General features: G+C 46.9%; 1 protein-coding gene across 1 annotated transcript in view; it reads right to left on the minus strand.

The window, feature by feature from the left end:
- FEZ1 (fasciculation and elongation protein zeta 1) overlaps positions 1-18,753 on the minus strand; it is a 40,415-nt gene extending 21,662 nt beyond the window's left edge. The window contains exons 1-3 of the mRNA XM_024557312.3: positions 18,604-18,753; positions 12,901-13,245; positions 6,481-6,580 (exon numbers count right to left, since the gene is read on the minus strand). Coding sequence (XP_024413080.1) covers positions 6,481-6,580; positions 12,901-13,211 — 411 coding nt within the window. The 5' untranslated portion in view covers positions 13,212-13,245; positions 18,604-18,753. The remainder of the gene's footprint in view (positions 1-6,480; positions 6,581-12,900; positions 13,246-18,603) is intronic.
- Between the last annotated feature and the right edge of the window lie 1,391 nt (positions 18,754-20,144).

The following is a 20,144-nucleotide window of genomic DNA, read 5'->3' on the forward strand; positions in this document are numbered from 1 at the left end:
GTGCCACTTGAAGACATAGGCAAAAGTGGGCCTTTCCCGGACCCCGAGCAGCTGGCCCCCTGAGCTCTATGTCCAGCTCCTGTAACTGTGAGAAATAAATTTCTGTCGTGTAAAAACTGCCCGGTTTGCGGTATTTTGTTAGAGCAGGCCAAACAGACTAAGACCATTATTGGTTTTTGAAGTTTCAAATATGAGCTAAGGTCCCATCTTAACAAGCTTAAAATATGAAGGGTAAGTCCCTTCGTATTCTGGTTAAAATAAGCAAGTCCCTAGTAAATATGAGGAAGGAAATAATAAAGTTAAGGGAAGACATCTACAAACTAGAGAATGAACAACAGACAAGAAAAGAGACTCTTCGCAAAGATGAATAAAAGTGATAAATCCTCGCAGGGGCTGATGAGAGGGCGGGGTGAGGGAGAGGAGGAGAGAGAAAACACAAGCTGGCGGACTCTGTAATAAAGGGGGGACATCGCCGTAGATCCCCCGACCGTAAAAGACCAAGAGAACAGCATAGGCAACTTCGTGGTTAAACATTCAATGACGGATTAAATGACCATATTTCTTAAAAAGTAAAATTTAACACAAAGCAACCCAGGAAGAACTGGGAAGTCTGAACAGAACTCTATTTATTAAAGAATTCAATCTGTAATCAAAAACCTTCCACAGAAAAAGCACCCAGTCCGGCTCGTTTTACTGGTGTGGTCTATGTAAGATTTAAGGAAGAAATAATACCAATCTAGCACAATTCTTTCAGAAAAGAGAGGAAGAAAAAGTCCCAGTATACAATGTATACAGTCCCAGTATTTAATACAATCACAGCTGAATTTCCAGCATGCTTTTTTTCTAGAAATTGATCAGCTGATTTCACGTTTTATATAGAAATACAAAGGATCTAGAACAGCCAAAACAATTTTGAAAAAAAGAACAATGCTGGAAAACATACTAATTTAGGTCAAGACTTATTATAAAACTGTAGTAATGAATACAGCATGATGTCGACGTAAAAAGACACATGTATCAATGACACGGACTAGAGAATTCAGAAACAGACCCACACATATACGGTCAATTGATTTTCAACAGAGTTGCTAAGATAATTCAGTAGGGGAAGGATGCCATTTTCAGTGAATAGTACTGGAACAGTGGGTGGCCACATGCACACACACTCACTCACACACGAACCATGGCCGGCTGTTACCCCGCACTATATACAAAAACTAAATTGAGATGGATTGTAAACCATATGAGAGCTAAGACTATAAAATTTCTAAAAAACTTAAGAAAAAAAATCTCAGTGTCCTCGGGTTTGGCCCCATCTGAAATACTACACAAGAAGCACAAACTATAAGAAGGGGAAAAAATCAACAAATTGGACTTTATCACATTTAAATACCATTTGATCTTTAAAAGATAATGTTAATAAAGTTAAAAGGCAATCCATGGGTAAGAAGAAAATATTCATAAAACGTACATCAGACAAAGGACTTATATCTAGAATGTACGTGTTAGATTAACTAAACAAGGTTATTAGACTGAAGAGGCTTTCCTGCCTCAGTGGCCTGCTCAGCAAACCTACACCTACGCTTTTAATGACTCGAGGTTAAGAATTCAAACCAAAGGACAACCAATCACAACAACCAACTAGGCTTTCCCGGCCACTTACGCAAACGATAACCAATCAAATAACTTCCTTCCTCTGCTTCCATCTCTTCTCTGCAAAAGTCTTTTTTCCTACCTCATGTCGGTGGAATACTCCCAACCATTTCTGGTTTGCCGCTGCCCAATTCGAATTGATTTTTGCTCAAATAATTCACACATTTACCGGGCCTCATTTTCTTTACCTTTTAACATAGGAACTCTAACAACTGAAGAATAAGAACACAAACCAACCACGAAGAAAATGATTTGAACAGGCTCTTTTCTAAAGAAGACACACTTGTAAATAAGCACATGAAAAGATGCTCAGTATCATAGGTTACTAGAGAAATGCCAATTAAAACCAAAAGAAGATACTACTGTAAACCTACTCTGATGTTTAAAATGAAAAAGCCTGTCCATAAGAATGGTGGATGAGGTTGTGAAATGATTGGAACTCTCAAACTGAGAAACACTCCGGCGGTTTCTTACAGAGGGAGACACACACCTCACCAGGTAACCCAGATACCCTATTCATAGGTTTTTACCCAAGAAAAACGGAGGCCTATGTCCACAAAAAGGCTTACGCAAGACTGTTCATAGTTGCTTTATTTCCAACATTTAAAAACTGGCAATCACCTAAATGCCCACCAATAAGTAAATGAATAAGCAAATTATAGTATTATACATATATATATATAATAGAATAGTACTCAGCAATAAAAAATGAACTGTTGATAAGTACAATAAAATGGATGAACAGTTAAGTAATTATACTGAGTTTTAAAAGCCAGAGCAGAAAACAAAGACTACACGCTACATGATTCCCTTTACACAAAACTCGCGAGAAACAGGTCTCCTGGAGGTTGGGGCACGAATGGGAAAGTGACAGATGTGCTCAATATCTTTTTTTTAATATTTATTGATTATGCTATTACAGTTGTCCCATTTCCCCCCCTTCACTCCAGTCCATCCTGCCCACTCCCTCCCTCCCACATTCCCCCCCTATTGATTATGGTGATGGTTTCACGGATGTACACACACATCAAAACTCATCGGAATGCACACTTTAATAAGTGCCACTTACTGTATACCAATTGTCCCTCAACAAAGCTGCGCGAAGAAAAAGAAAACCAAAGAATAAAATAATAATACATCGTGACCACGTTGGGTTTATCTCAAGAATGCAAGGCTGACTTGGTATTTGCAAATCGACTCACGCAATTCATCACATTAACATAACGAAGGAGAAAACTATATATTCACCTCCGTCGAAGCAGAAAACAGAAATAATTGCCCTTCAGAGAAAGAACACAAGAAAACATGCTACAATGTAAAGTCATGGGCTTCCAGGTTAAAAGGGGCCACTGAATTAATGCAGATTGAATGAATAAAAGTTTTTTTTTAACTCACTATAAGACACATTAGTGTAAAATTTCAAATGAGAAAGGAAAAGAAAAATATCCTAAAAACTCTAGAGAGAACCCAAAGAGAGTCACGTATTAAAGACAGGGAATCTGTCTTTGGTGTGACTCAGTGGATTGAGCACCAGCCTGCGGACCAAAGGGTCACAGGTTCGACTCCCAGTCAGGGCACAGGCCTGGGTTTTGGGCCAGGTCCTCAGTTTGGGGCGCGAAAGAGACAACCAGCTGATGTTTCTCTCACACATCCAATATTTCTCTCCTTCTCTTTTTCCCTCCCTTCCCCTCTCTCTAAAATCTTCCAAATGACAGGGAATCAAATAGATTTTGGACTTCTCACTGAAAGCCGGAAGACAAAAGAACAATGTCTTCAGAATTCTGAGAACAAAAAATTTGCAACTTAAAATAACTCTTAAGTCAGACTCTCCATCAAAGAGATGACAGAAGAATACAGACATTCTCATATATTCTAAAACACATATTCTTCTGTGCTCTTTCTGAAGAATGTACTGATTTTTTTCTCACCAAAACCGAAAGATAAAGATGTCAGACACAGGACTGGAGAGAGGCCTGAAGAACCCCCCGATGAAGGTGGGGGGCTCCCAGAACCAGGGTGGTGTGGCGGGGGCACAACCAGGCTAGTTCATAGCAGAAACATAAAGGGTACTAGTGTAGATGTTTCCTAGAAAAAAGATCGAATTGATAGAATATCTGATTTTTTTTTTAACCTGATTGTGAGATTTAGAGTCCCCTCAGAGTTTGGGGTCAAACTAATGGTAGGTATATAAGGAAACGAAACCAAATTTTCCAAATTTTCCAAACAAGGTAATGCGTCACCCCAGATTAAACGAAAAGTTGTACAAGAGAGGAAATACTCTTACAGAACGCTGTGCTTGATTCAGCAAGAAGCGGCACTTAAGGAGGATTTCCATAGTAAGCCAGGGGTGTGCACATTTAACGTGGATCGAACCAGACATTGGTGACAGCCCTATGTTAGAATGGGGCAGGCTGAGTTGGAGCGTTGGAGGGGGTGTGACAGCATGGAGCCTTATCTCCCGTAATACAAAGTAATTGATAACAGCCAACACTGTTCATTTTCAATAATCAAAGAAATAGCCATGCAAATGTGGTATGTAGAAAATTGAAGATATCTGCCAAAAGGATCTGTTCAAAGAAAGACGTGTGGTTGCCTCTAAGGAGCAGGGAAGGCAAGTCGGGGCTGCTCCTTTCATTTGTTGGAAGCCTTGTATTATTTGACTTTTAAAAATATGTATGTTTGATTTTAAAAAAGCAAAAATGCCCTGGCCAGAGTGGATCAGTTGGTTGGGCGTCATCCCACAAAGCAAAAGGTCACAGGTTCGATTCCCAGTGAGGGCATATGCCCGGGGTTGCGAGTTTGGTCCCCAGTGGGGGCTCATGCAAGAGGCAAGTGATTGATGTTTCCCTCTCACATCGATGTTTCTCCCCCTCTCTTTCTCCCTCCCTTCCCCTCTCTCTGGAATCAATAAAAAGAAAAAAAATAAAGCAAAAATGACTCTCTTTGCAGTCATAACCCAACACTTTCTATAATATCTAATTAAATTACTGATTTATAGTCACAAATATAAGCATGAACAGGCTTGGGAACAAATACACCTGGGTCTTGGCAGTGAACCACCAAAGCAGAAGAGAGACGCAAGCTTGCTACAGAGAAGCCTACCAGACATGTGCGTTCCGCATGCCAAGGGCGTCCGGTCAATATGTTTTACAGGAGGAACACGGAGCCCTGGTTAATCTAGCAAATCATTTCAACTGTCATGAATGCAGTCATTAAGGAGGATGAAATAAAACAACCTTGGTCCATCCGCTTTTGCTACCTTGTCCTTTTCCCATGGGTGAGATGGAAGAAATTCTACAAGGAATGAAGTTCAAGATCAGCATCCTTCTCAGGCTCATGCAATTTGCCCTGAAATATTAACCCTCTTGAGGGAAATCTGCAAATGAGGATAAATTGAAGTCCTTTTGAAGGGCGGGCTATCTTATATGTCCTTTGGCTTAATCCTCGAAATGAGTTGGGAAGGTGGCAAAAGAGATAACAAAGCGAAATCTGCCTTTTGCACCGAAATGGACCTGATTTAATTCCAGTAACTAGATTTGTTTCCGTATTGCCTACCTTCTCCTTTGCATTTTGGGCACATTCTAAACACCGTGCACAGAAGCGCTGCAGGAGAAACTGCACGGCGCGGAGTTCAAAACAGGACCTGAGACAGTCTCGTAACAAATCTTAGTCTGAAAGTCAACATCCTCCCTGCCCCAGTCAACGAAGCCTTGAGATTTTTGAGTACTTTGGATCGCTAAGTATTGGAAGAGTTAAGAAGGATATGCAACTACCTTTTCAAAAAAAAAAAAAAAAAAGCAGCCAACTGATTATCTGCTATTTGGGGCAATGACCTGCAGAAATATTGCCCAGTAAGGGAAATCTGTTTCTAGCTCTTTTACTTGAACTTACTTCTAGAACACCTAGGAATAGCAGATCCAGCCTGCCTCCTCCATTCACTGTGCCTGACAGCCCTTCCCGATAAGAAATTGTCAAAGTTCCTTTTTAGCTGAAACTAGAAAACCAAGCAAGGCAGAAATTGGCTTTTCTCCATTAAATGAGGACACCTCTTTATATGTAGAACCAGCTAGGAGAGCCAGTTTGGATTTTCTGGAAGTTCACTCCCCACAGCCTATGCAAATCAACTCAAAATAAGTATTCTCTTTATTTATTCAGAAGCCCTTACGCTACTTCTTTCTTTGACATCACTAATCACAGAACGTGACTCAGGTACAGCAACATACATGTCTCTTTGGTAGAGTTCCATAAAGAATTCCTCCCCAAACCAGGTATAAATGACCCATGGTCATGGACAACAGGGTGGGGCATCGACTGTGGAGGGGGGGAGAGCAATGGGGGGGAAATTGGGACAACTGTAATAGAACAATTTAAAAAAAAGAATTTTTCCCCATTGCATGGCCACCTCCTGAATAACTGGGCCCCAGCTCTGGCCATTAGCCAGGCCCTGAGCTGGCCACAGATGGGTCAGCACTTGCTCTCAGCACTGTTTTGATGGGACTGAACTGTTCATTTTAACCATTATTACTTGAACACAAAAGAAACTCGTGGTAGCCACTGCCCTCCTTGTCCTTCAGACCACCTACTGTCCCATGTTGGGGGACACGGACCAGCAGCAGAAGGACCTGCACTCCATTTTTCACAGATAACGATTCCAGTCACCCGCGTACACTGGATGTGCCCCTCCTCCACAGCTCCCGCCTTCCCAGCAGTGATTTTGAGTGTTTAGTGGGGAAGACTGTTAAGCTCCTGAGTGTTTTTCAAACTGGAATCCACATTTTCTCAAGCCCTATGAGGTTGGGGGCAGGGCTGGGGGGAGCAGAGAGGTACCTCAGTGTCAGAGCTGTTGCCATTCAGAGCCTCCAGGTTTGGGTCCCTCCAATCCTCTGAGAGTGAAGGGATGTAATTGTCTGTCAGAGCATCCCAGACCCTGGAAACAAAGAGAAGCTCTCATTAGCACCCATCTGTGGCCCCGCCCCACCGGGAGGAAGGAAGAGCCGGGCCAGGGGAGGACAGGGGCCTCCAGGAGTGCCAAGCTGAGGCATCTGTCTTCCAGCATGCAGGGGCAAGGCAGCTTAGGCACCGAATCAGAGGCTCCACAGGGAGAGAAATGGCCCAGAGAACAGACCCTGACTGGGAGCTTCCAAGTGCAAGGTGTTTGCTTCGGGGAAGAGGAATTTCTCACCGTGGAGATGCATGTGGTAGAGAGTACAGTGAGACCACCTCTGGCAATAACAAAATTGCCCTAGAAAATAAGTCTGCCCTTCCACAAAATAGTTCACATCTCATGAAACTAAGTAATGCCCCTGTTTCCTTTCCTATAGGGGAGGGGAGGGGAGGGCAGGGGAGGGATTTCTGGACAGATTTTCTGGCTGGATCTCATTAAGAACAGGGTCGTCGTGTGGGCCAATGTTGCTGATGCTTACTTATTACCCAGAAGGTTTAGCGAGCCCACGGGTGGCACAATCTGTCCTCTAACGCCGTAGAGTCTGAGTGTACCCCACCGCCATCACGGACCCTATGAAGTGAATATGTGGGAGGAACCAATGAGCACACCTCTGTCTATATAATCACTTCTCGGTGGGAGAAGATGGGACTCCCTCGATGACATTTCTTTTTAAAACTTTGATATGTACACTATAAAAAAGGGTTTTCTACAGTTCCTGCTGCTTAACCCACTTATTTCAGAATGGTTTGTTTGGGGGAAAGGGAGGCGGGGAAAATCCTGAAGTCACAAACTCTCACACAGAGGAAAATAAACACACTAATCGATATAGCAAGGGGTTGATGTGAACCAGCAAACCGAACTCCTAAAATAAGGCCACCCCTGGAAGCCAGCAGCACTTGAGTCAATACTAAGTAATGATACGGGAGGGCTCCATGCCATAGCCTTCGGGAGCCTGTGCACGCCAAGCGTGGGTGACACCTGTGAAGCCAGCGTGCAGACAATATCAATGTAAGAAAATAGCTGTTTAAAAATAAGTAATATATGTGGATCAAATGGAAAAATGACAAAATACAGATTAAAATGCCGAAACAATAAGTGCAAATTAGATGTGTGTGTGTGTATGGGGGGGGGGCGCAAAACAGAGCATAGATACTTGAAATCAAAATCAGACACACAAAATGAGGGAGGGAAGCGTTCTTAATGCATATAAAATCAGGAACACTATATGATATATGGGTACATAAGCAAAGAGATTTTCCAAGTGCACGACGCATACAATTTGAATTGGCAACGAAATGAATCGAGCTCACGAAAACACAATTTAATGGCAGTGCTTGGGTGATCTCCTCATTCACAGTTTCCTACGATTACAAGAGAGCACCTCGTGAGAGCTCACCAAGCGTTCATTAGATGTCTATTCAGCAGGGTTTCAAAGTCTACTCCTTAAACACTGCGATAATCCAATCTCTATCGGGCACTATGAGAGCCTCCATAATCCAGCCTAATTCCAAATCCACGTCCTATTAGCATTCTAAAGCTGGGAGGCAAACGGGATTTGCTGTCTCCAAGACCCAACGCCAAGCGCCACGCCCACTAGAAAGGCGGGGCAAATCAGAACCCCTGCTTGCATCAGATCTCCGTGTCACGTTCTCTGCGGTGAGAATGTAACAAAAACGCTCGCAGGCGCTGACCTTCGGATTTGTCCCTGCAGCAAGTACCTGGAAAATGAAATTCAGCAAAGCCCAAAATAGTCCGCAGCCGTTTGTCCCTCTCTCCCAGGCAGGATGGAAGCTGGGGACTTCAGTAGGCTGCACACTGTCCAATGATCTTGAAATTGTCCACATCCTTTAAGTGACAGCTGGAAACTCTGGCAAATCTTTTAGGGGACAACAACTTTTCTCATCTGAGCCTTCACTACCCTACACTGTATTTTATCTCCTAATTCCAGATTTTTAGTGACAATTTCCTAGCCCTTTATCTCCTCAGAATTTCAAGCCATTCTCATTCTCTTTCAGGTTTTGTCTAGGTTTTCTTCTTCCTTTTGAGGTGCTCTTTACCCTTTGAGGTTTATGAACAACCTTAATGGAATGACTCTCATCTCTTTGCAGTCACTCGCAAACCCTATATTTATTCGGTTCCTGTTCACCACCAATAATAGCAGCCAACACATAACCAACAAGCGCTCACCGTAAGCCAGGTACTATTCTAAACACTTCCTGTGGATTAATTCAGTCACTTCTCACAACTCTGTAAGGCAAATGCTAATGAGGAAGAACTGAAAACCAGGAAAGTGCCTTTAACTTGTGTAAGTGGACACAGCCATTAAAACAGAGGTGGGGTTTGAATCCAGGCAATAGAGCCACAGAACCTGGCTTCCTAACCATTCAACTCCTCCAACGCTTGATGAATTTTATGACGGGCATGGGCATCAGAATAGTATATACCAAGTGCCAAATCACACGTAGGACCGCAGTTCGGAACCTGGCTGTGCGTGACACAGCTGTAGCTACCTTGTTCCGACAGTGCTTTTTCACCAGCCTGCAGAAGACAATGGTTGGGCAGCAGGGACACACACTGCTTTGTGCCTCCATCCCCATTCCAGGGAAGGGTGAACGGAAGGCAAAGGCAGAACGTGGAGAAGCAGGCAGCCAAGGTTCTAAGACGGGGACGGAGGAGCAGTGGAGGGAGAAAGAGAGAGGGAAGGGCTTTCTCCCCAGAGAGGCTAACTCTCCGATGGTAAGCAGGGTCCTTGGAAACGAACAAACTCCCTTTTGTGGGCACCCTGAGGTGGACAGTAAAATCCTACCTCCCTGCCCAGCAGCCGGCTCTGTACTCTTATCTCGGGGAAAGGAGACTTTGAAAGCTATCGATTCTATCTGTCATCAAAGAACTAAGATTAAACAGGTTGCCTCAATTCCTGTCCCGCTGCCCCGAGATTCGGTTTGCTGAAAATAACAAAAAAGTCTTTTCAGGTGCATATGTCATAGCTGGGGCTCAGATGCCTGCAGAATTGATTACACTATCAGCAGAGGACTAGGGATTTGGGAAAGGAGGCTGGCAGAGGATGAACGCAGTGAACGGGATGGATTGTGATAATACAGCTAGATAAGAGCTCAGGTCTGAAGCTGGCAATATAGCCATCAAGGCTACATTAATCCTGCTGCACACGCGTGTGCGCACACACGTCCCCACATATCTACTCCCGGCAATATGGTAAACAGCGCACAGGGCTCGTCAGAATTCCGACTTGGTAACGTGTCCCTGAACCCGCTCAGGCTGAACCCCCTCCAGTGAACCTTGTCCAGCGTCCTTTTGTGTCCAGCGCCAACGTCCACCCTTAGATGCGTGTTAACAGGAGTACACTCTCGCAGTTAACACTGAGAAGTCATTAATGATTAGCACAATAATGACTTTGACCAACCTTTCAGAGTCATCCTAATGCTTAAACAGAATTAATGCTACCTCTGCCTTCTCTAGGGGGACACTGAACCTCTAAGAAAAGAATTAACATTCCTAAAAATCACAGGTATCTGTCAGCTTTTCCTGGCTGATTATTTAATATTTATTTGTCTCCCACTTACACTGTGGCTGCCTGCAGGCTATTGGTTTATTGTGCAGACTTAGCCTGTATCTTTACCATCACCTTTAACCCCATGATTCCATCTAAAGAACAGGAGAATTGTCATTGTTCTCGCATGTTTGGCCCCTCTGTATGTATCCAGGGCCCTCGTAGGAGGGTTGGTAGGGACCCCAATGAGGTAAGAGGTGAGGTGAGACAGTCTGTTCCCATTTTGCATTGGCCTCTAAGAAGCTCTGGTCCCCAGGTTCAATCTCTCATGATAAAGGAAAGAGTGATCACACCTAAGCCAAGAAGAGATTCTGAAATCGTTTCTAAATTTATAAACAGGAGAGGTATATTCAGGTCTGACTCTCGTTGAAGGCTCCACGCCCCAACGAGTCAGAGATAAAGTGATATCTCAGCCAGTTCCTTAGAAGCCAGACACTCCAAATGGGAATCAAAGAAACCAGACTTCAGAGGGAATCACTGCATTTGCCTTATGATTTGTGCTTTCTTTAAGGAGGTTAGTTTGACCAAAAGTGTCATTCCTTTTGTTGTAAAAGGTTCTATACTTAGTTCCATTCCACCCAAAACACTTCCGATTCATTTGGAGTGAAACATCTCTCCAAATACTAACCCTTAGCAAGTTCATAGACTAGGAGAGCTATGCTCAGGAGAATCACAATCAGATTAGCTATTCAATTACTTTTCTCCTTCACCTCGTCATAAGTTTACAGTTGAAATATCTGACTAGATGTCTAAAAAATGAAGTATGCAATTCAATTCTGATTTTATTTTAAGTTCTAAAGAGTTAGAAACACGGACTGGCTGGAAAGCACAGGGTTCGTTTCTCTCTGACCAGCTTCCTCCCTCTATACTTCCCCCAAATCGTACTTGATCTCTAAGGAATTCTTCAACCTTCGGTCTTTTAGCCGAGTCAATCAATGAGGCAACGAGTCTGGAAAATCAGCGTAGGGCCAGTAATCCCACGTGACGGTAATTGACATTGAGCGGCCTCTGCTGCTGTGCTGGGAGAGAGTAAGAACCTGCTTGCCGGGCCTTCAGCCTTCATGAGGCAGAGGGGGATTCAGATAGCGGAGAAATGATTTGCTGGAAGCGAAAGGTATGGGACACATCTTAAAATGTCATTTTCAGAGCACAGCATGGATGAGGTAAGAAATTAGGTTCTTTGTGAGTCCTTAGTCCCGCTTCATCGAGATTGGGCTCTGGAGGTTTCAAAGAGGAGGACCCACGCAGCCAACTAGAGTTAAGTGACTCGCCCAAGGTCACCCAGCGAGTTAGTGAGAGTAGGAAAATTAGAATTCATAGTCCTTATATTTCTAGTTCATCGCCCGGTGCAATGAACTAGAGCGAAAAAATACTCTGTACAATCAAGACCCACATTTATCCCTTTTTTGATTTAAAAGAGTTGAGCAAATTATAACAGACTCAATATCTAAAAAGGATTCATTTGAAACGTAAAATGAAATCAGAACACGCAGCGTATAGAGACAGCACCGGTCACCAGAGTGAAATGTTCTCTATGCCCGTGTCTGTAGGCGGGACTGAATTAAAAAGAAAAGACAGAAAGGGGGTAGACTTAGAAATACTTGACCTATCCCTACAAGGCTAGCTATTATTGCTCATCCAACTCATTCAATACTCTATAGTTCATTCAAAAATATTTATTTGATCACTCACTACACACCAAGCACTAGATTAGACAGTGGTGATATAGTAGTAAGACACAGATGGGTAGCCCTGTATTCGGAAATGCAGTCTTAATTAGTCACCACGTAAGTGGCTGTCTGCCAAATAGGGTCAGTCCCAAGCCTCCAGGACATGCCTCTTACCCGGCTTGTTTATGGTCAACTCCTCCCACTCAGGTCCGGAAAAAGAGAACCCAAAGCACAGTGATCAAAACTTTATCGTCCATGTGTCATTCCTATGCAATGCCTAAAGAACAACTGGTACGTATTTTATCTCTATAGGGGATTCGTGTGTTTTCTATAAATGCCCCAAACAGGGTTCTTTCATTTATATGACAAATTACCCCTTCTCTGTCTATCCCTCCTCAAATAGCTCTTTTCTCAGATCCCTTTTCTTGACTAGAGTTCAGCCCCGAGGTGGTGGCTGCTAAGTGACATGGGGAATGTGCACACCCAGAAGCCACTTCTCCCGGGTATCCCCTTCACATTGCCTGGGGTGATTCCATGGTGTCTCTGTTCAATTGGTGTATGCTCCTATTTGGACACATCTTAACCTTTCTAGATTTTGTTCCAGTGGTGAGGGATTGTAAACAATTTGGAGATGTTGGCAATGCTGGTGTTTCTTGAAGCAAATTGTTCTAATGACATAGATTCCTCTGTCACGGTTAATTTCTTTTTTTCTGGTCCTTTTTTTTTTTTTTTTTGATATCTGTGTGGATTCCCCCTGAAATAAGGAAAGCTGAAGATAGACCCCCAAATGTACCATGCTCCTGAAATTCTATTTTGTATCGAGGATAAGCTTTCTATTTCCTAAAATTCCTTCATTCCTTTAGGCCTTCCATTTCAGAAAGCTCTACCGGTGACCACAAATGGACACTGCAGGGCCATGTGAGCAGCTGCCAGGCACTGCCCCACCGACATAACAACGTAGGCAAGAAGCCACGAACTCACAGCCAGAAACTACCTCTATGTCAAGGAGCCCCAGGCTACAGGGTTCTGGTGTGAAGCAGAAGAGGGCAACTAAGACTTCTTACTCCTCATCCTGCAGCGTCTCCTCCTCCTCCTGGATCTGGAACTGGCTCTTCACAGGGGCCAGGTTCTCGGTCTTGGCGTTGTAGTTCCGAAAGCACACATTGAGCTTCTCATCAAATTCGTTCACGAGGTCCTCCATGGACTTGAAGCTGATTATTTCAGAAGAAAAATTCTCAAGCTCAGACAGGGAGGGGTCCTCTAGATGGTGGGGAGATGAGCCATAAAAACACCGGGGCTTCTCTTCCCGTTCCTCCGAGCAGCAGGGCCGGAGGTCCTCAAACTCTTCGTCCAAACTCACCAGTGGGGCCTCCATTCTGGCACAGCGGCAGCTGTCAGGATTCGTTTATCTAGGAGAAATAAACAGGGTAATGTGAGCTTGGGCTGGGCTTTCGGGCCAGCTCTGCTGCCCGATGGGAATCGCATCCCATTACTTGGTGTCTCCCTAAAAAAGATTCCACTTTAGCGGCATCCATCGCTCCCGCACTTCCTCATTATTGCGCACTTAAGGAGTTCAAACATCATTGTCAAAATGCATAATGCTAACCTACATAGAGTGAACTTGAGAGACACACCTGCTTCCAATTCCCTGCTCTGAAAAGCAAAGCTTAGTGGTGCACATGCAGCCCCTGGACCAGACCGCCTGGGCTCGCGTCCTGTTCTGCCCCTTACCGGCTTCGACCGTAGCAACTTTCTCAACTTCTCTGTGCTGCGTGTTAGTCTTCCCAAGACAGAAATAATAACAGGACCTACCTCCCAGCGTTGTCATGGGGGTAAAGGAGCAAACACAGGGGAGAGTTTAGAACAGTGGCTGGCAGACAATAAACGTCAATATTGTTCAATGTATGTCCAAGTGCTTAACCATGTGTTCTGAAGCTGGTTCTTCATAACTTATTTGGTGGCAAAACCTGACCTGACCTACGCTCATTTGGCAAGTAAACCTAATCCATGTGAACAGAAAAGCTGCGTACGGTTTTGCTGTCCCATTTCTAGAGATTGTTCTCTTCACCCCTGGGGGGAATGATATGCAGAATATGCACTCTATTACTGCCTTCCCAAATTTGAGATAACCGAAGTTCCGAAACATGCCCGGCCCCAAGGATTTTGGATAGGAATGCATGGACCAGGATATGACTACCTTCATCAATAAATAAGAGACTAATAGAACACCAACGGAGACTTTCAAGCAGACACCAGAGTTCTTCCCAGACACAGAGCATAGGTCTGGAACTAGAGGAATGGAGTAAATGATCCATTATCCCGTAAAAGACAGACCCACTACTGCCCAGGGCGGTGTGGCTCAGTTGGTTGGAGCATTGTTCCATGGACCAAAAGGTCAAGGGTTCGATTCCCAGTCAGGGCATATGCCTAGGTTGCAGGTTTGATCCTCAGTCAGGGTGCATACAAGAAGGCAGCCAATCGATGTTTCTCTCTCACACTGATTAAAAAAAAAAAAAAAAAAAGACGGACCACCAACAGTGTGTCCCAGAGCAGAATCCATAAGCGGCACCTCGGACCCTGCACCCCTGTACCCAGGAAGGCTGCACACTCTGGCCTCCCTTCATTTCCCAACCCTCTTTATACGTTGCCTTCATCTGTGATGTATCCACCTGTGTGTATCCCCAAACCCTTCCCCAATTTGAATCTAAATTCCTCGAGGGCACAGGCGTCCTCTGACCACCCTCCCCGCTCCTAGCACACGCCGCCCCGTGGCCAGGCAATCACTCAACGCGCACTCACTGAAGAAGGATCTTCTCGCCCCATGCACAGTTCCTCATTTTCAATTCCAGGCAGCATAAGCACCACTATCTATCCTACCCGTGTCTGCGCACCAAACTCCCTTCCTTGTAACAACGTCAGGCAACCCAACTCTTCTCTCCTGTCTCTGTGATTTCTGATCCAGTTAGATGCTTAAATTGGAACCGCTGCCTGAGGAGAACCAAACAGACAGCAAAAACCACGGGTTTGGCCCTAGGAGTGCCTTTTTCCACCTCTATCTACGGAGCTAACACTCTAAACAAGCAAAGCGAAGGGCGCGCCAGGCCCTGGGCAGCTCTTCCTGGGCTTTTACTGGGGCTGAGCCAGTGGGCGTAGCATCACATCAAAGCATATTCTGAGTATTTACAGTTTACAAAGGCAACATGATAGCACCTTAGAATATAAAAAGATACAAAAGCAGGATGATATTCTTGGAAAGAGCACAGGCTTAAGGGCCAACAGACCTGCCGATGTCTGGCTCAGTGACAAGCGTCACGGGTCCTGATTACCTCATTTGTTAGAATGCAGATGGTGGTATGGAGCTAATACCTTTGGAAGTGGATTTTAATAGCATATGAACTTAATAACTTAATTATAATAATGTATTTTATTTAATCCAGCATATTCAAACTATCAGCATTTCAAATTGTAATCCCTATTTGAAAATATTAATGATACGCTTTATATTCTTTTTCATCCTGCCTTTGAAATCCAGGGTATATTTTACATTCATAGTAAGTCTCTGTTTGGACGAGCCATGTTTCCAGGGCCCAATAGCCGCGTGTAACCAATGGCTACCCTATTGGACAACGCAGCTATCAAGCCATAAACAACTGTCAGAGAGCGATTCTTCACTGAGGGTCTACAGACGCCAAGGACTCTTGAATATAATTACATTTTAGTTAATGCATTTAAAAACATATTCCAAGAAGGATCCCATAGGCTTCTCTACACTGCCAAAAGGGCCCGCCCACGGCACAGATGTGATGAGGAATCCCTTAGTGCCAACGTGAGCTTAGAAAAGAGCAGAGTGAGCAGTGAGTGGGGAAGGCTTTCCCAGTGAGGGGTTTGCGTCGATGAAGGTAGGACTCCGGGAGGTTGAAGTGCCTGGACTCCGGATTCCCACCCTGGTCCGATCGCTTCCTAGCTCTGAGACTTTGGGCAAATCATCAGCCTCTTGGTGCCTCGGTTTCCTGATCTCTAAAACGGGATTTAGAATAGTACTCGCATTGAAGGTTATTTTGTGGAGTCAATGAGATCATCTTCAAAGAATGCCAGGCACAATGCGTGGAATACAGAGTGGCCAATGCATGCCAATGATTTTAGGAAAATGGGAATAACTGAATTCCATGGAGATGCGGAGTGAGAGTGCCCCAAGGGACAGAAAAACTGTCCCTGCTGTGACATACTACCCTTCAAAATTCTTATCGAATGAGAGAACTATTGCGGAATGAATTTTATCGTCTCTTTAGCTAAGGCACCCGTATTTTCCGTTCATTTGGTCAAAGCCTTTTGAATCCTGGGTCCCATGTCAGAGAGACGTGAAAGTTAACCAGCAGATGTTCCAGAAACTTGCATTTGCTTTAAATGTGCGCTCTCTTCTAGGAGAGGAGGGGCGCTGGAAGGAGTAGGTGATACCAAGGGGGTGGGGACTTGAAATGGCACAATCTACACTGATCAGCCAGCAACAAGAGGGCTATCAAGGACTCATTGAATGTGGAGCATCGGCAACAGGGAGATTATGCTGAAAGCGCCCATCCTCCGCAGCCTCTAGAGAAAGGGATTCATCCAGAGGATTATTAAGGAAGAAATCGATATCCTAGTTCGAGAGTTCAGAAACATACAGGATCACAGTCCGTAATGCGCCTCGATTTCTTTCCGTCAGTTCACTGCCTAGGAGCCGAGAAGCTGGCGTGCAGGGCCCGCTCGACCTGATGCTAAGCCTGAAAGCTGTGCTGGGAGTGAGAAGTCACTCAACACCCAAAGTGAGCCCAGAATTTGCAGAAAGACCTCTGGCTGTGGCAGAGGAGACGAGAGCCAGGCATTCTGACTGGCCCTACCATGGTCTTGAGGAGGGGGTTCTGGCTTGGGGCTCAAACCCCTTCTTGACATGGTGCCCCCTTCTCTCCTTCCTTCAGCTCACCTTCTTTCGCTCTTCCCTCTGGGAAGGGTGTCTTTGCCCCCCAGCTGATATGTCCTGCTCTTGTATCCTGGCAAGCTTGCCCGTCTTCCCTTCCTCATTGCAGCTCACCTCGGGGGTCTGCCCCCTGGAAAGCTAAGGTCAGTATAAGCAGTCGCTTATCCCCGTTCTCTGTACTTTCAAGATTGATTTGTTTTTTAAATACATGAAGAATGACAGAAAGAAGGGATCAGAGAAGGCCTGTCTTATCTCTTTCTCTTTATCATAGAACAGAGGGCAGGACTACAGTTTGATTACGTCCTATAATCTATTCCATTTATTTTTGGCTCCCAATAGATAGTGCAATTTGGAAAAGAAAAGGCACCTCGGAGCTTAACGGAGGCCCCGTAGGAAACACATAAGCCTCTCTCTCATGCAGTGTGATGATGCACTGGCTGCAGCTTGGGGCTGCGGAACAGATTTCCAGTCCCTGCTTTGCTGAGCTGAGCAGAGTGGAGCAGAGCACAGAGGCCCCCTGCCTTCTCCCCCCTCTTCCCATTATTTGCTCCACAGATCAATCGATGCTGTGTGCCACCCCGCCCCCCATCCCTCGCACCCGCCCTCCACCGATGCACCTGCAGGTTCCCTGAGGCTACTCGGCAGCACCCGGCCAGCACTCACGACTGTGCCAGCTCCACATGTACACGGAAAGAGTATTTCCTTGCAGACCAGCCAGCAATGCCTCTGCGGGTCTGCTTCCCCCCGTCTCCCTCCCCCCGCTGCTCCTTTCACCCTCATCTCGCATTCCCCCTACCCTCGCCCCTGAGCTGTCGGGCTCGCATCCCCCCTACCCTCGCCCCTGAGCTGTCGGGGTAAATAAAGGCTCCTCCGAGCAGCACAATGGCTGGCGCTCCAAGACAGCTAGGCTCGCCCCGCCGGCCGCACACAGACTCCACTGGTCCTTCTGGCCAGACAAGCCCGGGACACAGGAATGGGTAGGGATTTGGGGGTGTCGATCGGCGAGGATGGAAGAGGTAGGCGAGAGAGAACAGAGGGCTGGGATAACAACCCCCGCCCCGAGCTCTGTCCAGCGTCGCGCTCCAGCTCCAGACACCCTGAGCCCACAGGAGGCAGCGCGCCCTCCACCGCGCTCGTCCTTTCTCCGACCCGTCCTGTGGTCCAGCAACCGCTCCCCAGCGTCTGCGGCAGCGGCCAGGGTGCCGACCCTGCAGGCGTGCTGGGTCCCGGGGAAGGCCTGGCACCCCAGGGAGAGCACAGCCCAGGGCGAGGCGGGTTATTAGGGGCAGAGGTGACTCGAGTTTTTAAGGCGACAGACCGGAGGAGGCACCGACCCAATGGCACCACGCGGCATGGTCCGCAGCGACCCCTGCCTCCCCGGCCCCACACCGCGTGCTCGGGCGCACAGACACACACACACACGCACCCCCGCACGGGCGCGCTCACGCGTACACACACTGTCACACTCAATACACATCCACACATCCACTGTCACGCTCGGTCACACTCACACGCACACCAGGCCTGGCTGGGGGCCCAGGCTCTGATGCTGCTCGCAGTGCCCGTGGTCCCACGTCCCCGGCCCGGCGCTGCATCCCCGCTGCGCTCGCGCGAACGGCTGGGCAGACAGCGCCGGCCTCCGGGCTTTTCCTTTCCGATTCCAGGAGGGCAGGGGGCAAGGGGTGCGAGGCTGCGGCTCTCCTAGACCTTCGGGCAGGGAAGCCCGGGGTCGCCGGGCCTCCTCACCACCCTGTCCAACCCCCACCCACGGCCGTGGGTCGGTCCGGACCAAGGTCGCCCCCCGCGACTGCACCTGTGCGGGTCCTGGCGGAGGGAGGCGGGTCCCGGGGCTCAGCGGGACACCTCCATGCACAGAATTGCCGGAGCGCAGTGCGAGGGAGCGGCGGGGCAGCGGCTGCGGGGCAGTGCGGCGGCAGCAGCGAGCTCCCCTCCACCCTCCCTCCGCCCCTCCCCGCGCTCGTGCCCGGGCTCGGGGGCGCGCCCGCGCTTGGGCTCCCGCCCACTGGCACGCGCGGGACCCATGCGTCACCTCCTTGTTAACATTCATAGCCTTCCTTGGAGCAGGTGGCTGCCTTTATTAATATTTATAAGTTAGTGCCCCCCCCCCCCGCTTTAACATCAGCCTTTCTGCTTCCCACAGGAATATGCAGAATGTCCAAGTTGTGCGCGTGCAGTAACTCGGTATGGAAGTCTCACTGGGCCTGACGCTGTAAATTCTCGAAAAAACTAGGCGGTGCCTGAGTGGGTGAGCAAGTGGATGCCTGCAGACACGCTCCAAGGACTCCTGGACTTTCCCAACTCCCCATTCTACTCTACTGGGGCTGAGGTGGGCAAACTGGGGGATGCTCGTCACCCACAACCCAGTTCAGACCTCAAGCCAAAGGCAATCAACACTTTCCCACCCAAAGATGAGGAATGGGAGCTGGATCCAGGTTAATAATGCTGAGTGAGGTTTCCAGCCCAGGCAGACGTGTGATGAGGATAATTCACCAGGGGATATAAGGAAGGAGCCTAGGGCCTCATGAAAATTTACTCCTCGTTCATTTATCTGGTCCACTATGCATGAGACTGTGCTTATAGGTGCTTTTACCGGCTGTCTAGCTTTTCATGAAAGCAACAATGGAAAGTGGGGGTGCTGCAAGTACCAATGAAAGGCACCTGGAAGAGCCAGTCTGCTTGGAGAGCCCAAGTACTTGGTCGAGTTAGGTGAAGTCAGAGAAAGTGGGGTGGGTCTGGGCTAAGCTGAGAACTGCGGCTGAAAGCAGCAGGGAGCCTTTCCCATGCTTGTTTTTTTCTTCTTCTTCTTCATCATTCATGATACACCATTTCAATCACAAGAAAGAGGCCAAGCAAGGGAACGAGGTCCCGATGAAGCAGGAGGAAGAGCTGGTCATTCTGCCTTTCCCGTGGCACTAACCAGAGGGTTTCTTCCTGTTAGAGAGGAAGGAAAGTGGGGGGTTCGAAGGCCCCCGAGTCTACTTTCCTGGGCTGATACCCCGTTCTGTGACTTGGGCGGGTTAACCCTCTTGTGTCTCATGTCCTCCTCTCCGAAGTAGGGTGTTTAATAGCACTTACCTCGGGGCTTGTTATAGGGTTAGAGTACTGTGTGTGAACTACTTCCGGGCACAACAGAAGGCGCTATTTAGCTCTTGGCTATTATCTCCCTAAGCAGAAGCTTGGGGACCCTGTACTAGAGGCCACCTTTTGTCCGTGTCTGCAAAGCATGGGACTCACAGGTTTGAGAGAAGTTTTCCAGGAAGTACAGCAAAGTGATAAAGACCTTGGGCTCCGCAGAAAACTCGGGTTCAAACCCCCATGTTTTATTAGCTGATG

Source organism: Desmodus rotundus, chromosome 7, assembly GCF_022682495.2.
Source record: "Desmodus rotundus isolate HL8 chromosome 7, HLdesRot8A.1, whole genome shotgun sequence".
Lineage (NCBI taxonomy): Eukaryota > Metazoa > Chordata > Mammalia > Chiroptera > Phyllostomidae > Desmodus > Desmodus rotundus.